This window comes from Antrostomus carolinensis, unplaced genomic scaffold (genome assembly GCF_000700745.2).
Source record: "Antrostomus carolinensis isolate BGI_N321 unplaced genomic scaffold, ASM70074v2 scaffold33760, whole genome shotgun sequence".
Lineage (NCBI taxonomy): Eukaryota > Metazoa > Chordata > Aves > Caprimulgiformes > Caprimulgidae > Antrostomus > Antrostomus carolinensis.
The window spans coordinates 36,051-41,862 of NW_010291159.1; the positions used below are offsets into that span (position 1 = coordinate 36,051).

The following is a 5,812-nucleotide window of genomic DNA, read 5'->3' on the forward strand; positions in this document are numbered from 1 at the left end:
CTAGGTTACTGCACACTGCCAGCTTAGCAAGTCCTAGTGATTCAGCAGCTACTGCAGAAGCAGCTAATTCATCCTGCAGCAGTGGGTGGGAACATCTACAGCCATCTCTACTCCTCTGGTACAGCCCTGCTGTGAAAAATGCCAGGTGAAAGCTTTAGTTGGAATTAAGATTTCACCTGATGAATTTTATACCTATGAAGCCCAGCTGACCTGAAGTTAATCCACAGTAATTTAATCATGTGACTGAGCTCCAGGCCAGGTGATTCTATTATTTTTGCTCACTCTGAATCCTTTCCCTGCCAGCATCCTAAGATACTGCCTAGGATAGTAATTAAGTGCTGACATTTTGATAGGGCTGCAGGCACTTATCACAGCCTCTGTATTTCTACAGTCCATTAATTTTCACTTGAAGCAGTATTTGAAGGAAAAAACAAAACAAACCAAAAAACCCAATTACTTTTACTTTAGCTCCTGCTGCCCAATAATGTGCTTCCCATAGCACATGCTCTGGCTTCATCCTCAGTGTGTCCCACATATTTTTATCTGCTTTCCTGTATAACTCCAGAGATTAAACTATCTTGATCTCTGATGAAAACCAGCTATTATTAATTCATCCTAGTTTAATACCTAGTGTTTTTTAAGGCATTTTTGTGGATTTTCAGCTTTTACGTCTGTAAGATGGAATTATCATTCAAGTGAAAGACTTATCAGGTGACACTTTTCGTGACAAACTCAAGTAGTAAATGCAGCTGCCATTGTGCCAATCTGACAAAACATGAAACATCTTCTGCCTTGCGGGCTGCCACCAAATTTAGAAATGGACTTGTATTTTCTTGTCTTCTAAGTAAACACTTAATTGGAAGTTAGATATTTTTACTACTGATTATAAACTATCTTTTAGGAATACTATCTACTTTTGGGTTTTATTTGCAAATGTCTTCAGCTCATTAGAATATCTCTGAAACTTAAGATAGTAGGAGGAAGAATAAACAAATACAACCTGGTACAACACTGCTCAAAGACAGCGTAAGAGGGAATCGAGGTTTTTGTCAATGACAATGCTAAACAGTGTGACTAAAGGTATCCCTGTCACACAAGCCACTGTATGTTGAGACACTTCCTCAAACCAGAAATACATTAACGATGTCAATACATATTTTGTAAAAAATTGATGAGAATTTTTCCTATATATTTTATTGTATACTGATCTATTCTGGAATATTTTTGAAGATCTCCACTGCTTTCTTGAAACTGTGAATTTAAATGAATTCTCCTGTGTAAAACTCCCTCTGATGTTGTTATGGGAAGGAGGTGGACCTCTGTATTTCATGACAAATGAACTCGTTCAATCACTCCCTTATTTATTCAGTACAAGGTGGGAGAGTTCTCTCTGAACCATGCTAGGTGCTGTACCTACTTCTGGCTGTTGCTTCTCTTTGCTGGCAATACGGTTTCCCTAGAGGGAGATGTCCTTCCCCAGACTTAAAAGATTTGAAGGAATCTGTTGTCTTATCAAAAGCCTTAATCTAACTCCACGTAACTGGCATTCACTTTTGTCTTCTCAAAGTACATGTTTTTATTGGCTCTTTCACTTCTTCCTTTATGATCACTCCTATCTGCAAAGACTACATAATTTGCAATGTTTAGTTCACATCAGATTTATTTTTTTTATTTTTTCCACAAACAGTTCACTACCCCTCTGAAAAACACACTGTTCATCTTTTAGAACTATTTTCTTTTTAACCCTTGCAAATCTGCATCAGGATTTTCTGTGATTAAAGATTTGGTTTAGAGTTCTTTAAGCAATTGAATTAATTCCATTGGTGACACAATCCTTCCTCACACTTTGTGTTATTACTTCTTGTAGATTTTTCCCTATGTAAGTTTTATCTGCATCTTTTTCTGAAAGCAACTGCTTTCTTTTGTTCCTTTTCTTCCTGCAGTTCCACTTTTCTTTGTCTTTCCCATGACATGTTTGGAAGTTATCAGCAGTTCTTGCAAACCTATTAACTCTGAATTCAAAGCTGGTTATGCATTAAACTGTCCCTCAGCAGACTGAAGAGTAGTTGTTGGGTATCCTGCTTACTTAAAGAATTACAAGGTAGTGCTGTAGAAGAATTTGATATGAAACCTTTTGCATTCTCATGACTTGAAAGTCATAATTTCAGCAAAAGCCATAACTAAGATGGTCTGTTTGTTTCTTTAACTTATTTCATAATGGTCTTGTTTGTTTTATATAATTTTTTAATATATTTTTGTCAAGTTTATTGACTTGTCATTTAACTTCAACCTGAAAGGTCAGCAGATTTCTCTTTGTCTGTGGGCTGCAGTGTTCTAGCTTTATTAACACGTTTTTCCATGTAATTGCATAGACAGATACTCACTTCTGTGTCTTTTAAGATTTGAAGCTTATAAATAGAATGGTATCAATGTAATAACACAAAAAGAAAGCGAAAATATGGTTCTAGTTACCTTTCTTTGTCTTGTAGGGTCCTCCATTGGGGTTTATGTCTTGTAATGGGATGGATATTACCTTGGCTAGGCCAGCATTCATCATATATTGATACAGGCGTTTGAAAGTTCTCTCACAAAGACCCTAATGCAAAGAGAAATGGCAAAGTCATTGCAGCCCAAAAAATCACCCCTGTAGGTGGTGATTAGTATCAAAGAACCACACTGCCTGTTCTTAAAACACGGTATTTTGGGGTTGGACATCAAAGGATCTTAAAAGCCTGCAAGTACAGACACCAGGGAGAGTGTGAGACGGTTCTGGAGCGTGTTCAATCCCTCCAACTCTACCATCTGAACAAGCAGCAGCATTGTACAAGTAAGAATTGCATGATGATACCCACTGCCAAAACTTTTCTGGAACTGGATCGAACAGAACTCCTTCCTTATGATAAACAGCAACTTGATCTAGTAGGTTTTTAACATACTTCTTTAGATATCCTACCCCAAAACGTTGTGCAACTTTAAAATACAGGCAGTACAAATGGTACTAATCATCTAGATTCTACACAAGTGAGAATCTGAGAGAGTAATGAATCTCACCAGTTCTTCCCTCAAGTTTCCTAATGTTTCCATCTGGTTTGAACGAGCACTAAGCATACTTGAGAGCTTCTCCATCAGAATATCATATTTGCTCCTCCTAACCAAGAAAAGAAAATTATGTGACAAGTAAGCATGCACGTAACTTTATAAACATGAGTTGTGCTTTCACAAAGCATCAGTCACCAGAGACATTATGCCAGAGTGTTCTCAGATTGTTTTAGGAATTACGGTTTTCTTTTCCTTCTCTGAATAGCACATGAGAGAATTTGTCACCAAGAAGAGATCCCAGCTGAGGGAACAGTGATGAAGCCCAGCTGTTACTTCATTGGCAATCCACAGAAGCACTTAATCATAAACAAGATAGGAAAACAAAAAAGCTATTACAAATGTGTTTGAAGTGAGAACGCTCAAAATGAACAGAATGATTAGTGCCACAATGAGAAGAGTCGGGCTTATGCAGGCAGATGACAGTCTCTAAAATACCCTCTTGTTTACAGCTCCAAGACAAGCAAGTTTTAAACTGGCCAGCATTTGGAAGAGGAGTTAATAAAGAAATCGAGCAGAGTCAATACCAGGAAACTTTGATAGTTCTGTGATAACAGAACAAACTTTCATCATGGTAAAAGGTCACAGTCTACCCAGGAGATCTTTAAAACACCTGAGCAGCTCATACCTATCAACATGAAAGCGGGTCAGAAGTAGAAGAATTGAGTGTTGCTGTGCTCCACTTGGTAGTCTTATGACATGGGACTGCATTGTTATAAGACCATTTCTGTCCAATACTCTTCTGTGATAATGAATTTTTCCAGCATCCACTCTAAAAAAAAAAAAAAAAAAAGTTGGTAAGATACCTATAGGCATAGGAACTTCTGGAAAAAAAATTAATTATCTAGATCTCAACATCCTTTACCTAAATTACCTGTAGTCTTAGTGACATATGTTATACTAATTTTCAAAGTTACAATCTCAAAATTAGGAAGTGCCACAATTAAGAGAACCTGTGAAAGTGATTTTCATAATTAATCCAATTAAACAGAGAGAAATACCTCTAAGAGAGCTTCCTGGGTGGCAAATACCAATGCCAGTGTGATTTGCACGCCACATATGCTTCATGTCCCAGAAACAGGGTATCCTTATCAATCAGCAATGCTAATACCCTCCAGCACTGCAATAGCACAGCACTGGTGCTCCCTCCCTCAGGGGCTGTGTGACTCCTCCATTGATAGGTACACAGTCTAGTTTGGGAGCTGGTAACTCGGGCTCCCACTCTGGTCACACAGAGAACGATGTCACACAGGGCAAATGATGGGGACAAGAGGTGGGCATCCAAGAAGCTCTTCAGAACTCAGGCGGGACAACATGCTTACTCAGCGTTTTAGAAGAAAAAATTACAATCCTCCTTCCATCCCAAATTTGAAGAAAAAGTGATTTAGAGAAAGCAACAACTTCCACAAGTTAGAAACCTGTGTTTTGACCCCACAGTCTCTGGTTCCATGAGAAAATACCAGGAAGTGTAACAAACTCAAGGAAGAGACCAGTACACTTCTGGCAATGCAGGCTCCAGGAACCAAGCGCTGCTGGTAGTGAGGATGAGGAACTGCCAGTACAGCCACGAGATTAAATCAATACACAGGAACACTTAAACAGACAGAACTTTGCAACAAACCAGTGGAAGCTTATCAGCTTCAATTTAACTCACAGAGCAAGATATAAACTTACTTGAAAGCCCCACTGTGAAGGTCCCTCTGAAGCTCTCCTTGCCACCTAGCACGACCCAAACGCTCCAGGATACAGTAGGAGAAGTCAGGGAGTTTTAAGTCAGGGTCCCCCTCCCAGCCTATCAAAGCTCTGTAGCGCTGGTCTTGGGAAGCAACAATGACTAATTTCTCTCCCCATCTGAGAAACAGAAAGTAATAAAATATTATTGATTCCATAACAAGAGAGATATCAATCACTTTCTCCCCACAAACACCATTCTGGATATAATCTGCACAAACTGAGTGAGGACTACATTTTAAAACTTGTTAAAAAACTTTTAATACCAGAGAAGGATTTTACTCACTTTTCAACGGCTTCTACATAAGTATAACAAGGCTGCAAATCCTTCCTCCTTATCTGATCAGTGATATCTATTCTCTCTTTAAAATACTGGCAGGAACCTTGTATGCCATCTTTATTATCCAAAATCATGTGGACAGGATAAATATCATCTGAAGGAACAGGATCTCTTTTGGTTTCCAGTATTCCTGTTTCAAGGTCTATTTCTTCATATCTGAAATAAAAGCAGAGAGCCAAAGTTTAACCAAGCAAGGGGAACTTGGAACTGAAACGTGAGATTGCCACAAACAATGCCAATTCCTCTATTAAACACCTGGGAAAATGAAACTCTCGAAACCAGAGAAACACAAAGCGCAGAGCTGCACTCCTCGAGCGTGACCAAACCTTTGCCACACGCAGAGGCAGGAGCGGGGGGATGCGTTATTGGAGCTTCAACGCCTCAGGGATATCGAAGTGGTGGGATAAAAGAAGCAGATGCCAGTGGCAGATCACAGAAAAGACAAACAGCAGGTACCTCCACCCTGATGAGCCGGGACGTAGAAATTCCGCTAAACAGCGGGCTCCAAAGCCTCACTCCGCCCTGCCTGACACTAACTAACGTTCACTAACCAGCTAGTTAAGCATTCTCCCACCAAGACCTGAACGGCTGCGGAGAACGAGCGGGAGCAGCTGGCGCACCAGCCCCGCGTTACCCCGGGCAGAG

The 5,812-nt window shown here is 39.7% G+C and overlaps 1 protein-coding gene across 1 annotated transcript in view; it reads right to left on the bottom strand.

The window, feature by feature from the left end:
* GTF3C1 (general transcription factor IIIC subunit 1) overlaps positions 1-5,323 on the bottom strand; it is a gene marked incomplete at its 5' end in the record, with an annotated part of 40,431 nt that extends 35,108 nt beyond the window's left edge. Inside the window, 5 exon segments of the mRNA XM_029086894.1 lie at positions 2,473-2,596; positions 3,052-3,148; positions 3,725-3,868; positions 4,771-4,947; positions 5,114-5,323. Of these exon segments, the coding sequence (XP_028942727.1) occupies positions 2,473-2,596; positions 3,052-3,148; positions 3,725-3,868; positions 4,771-4,947; positions 5,114-5,323 (752 nt within the window).
* Positions 5,324-5,812: the final 489 nt, after the last annotated feature.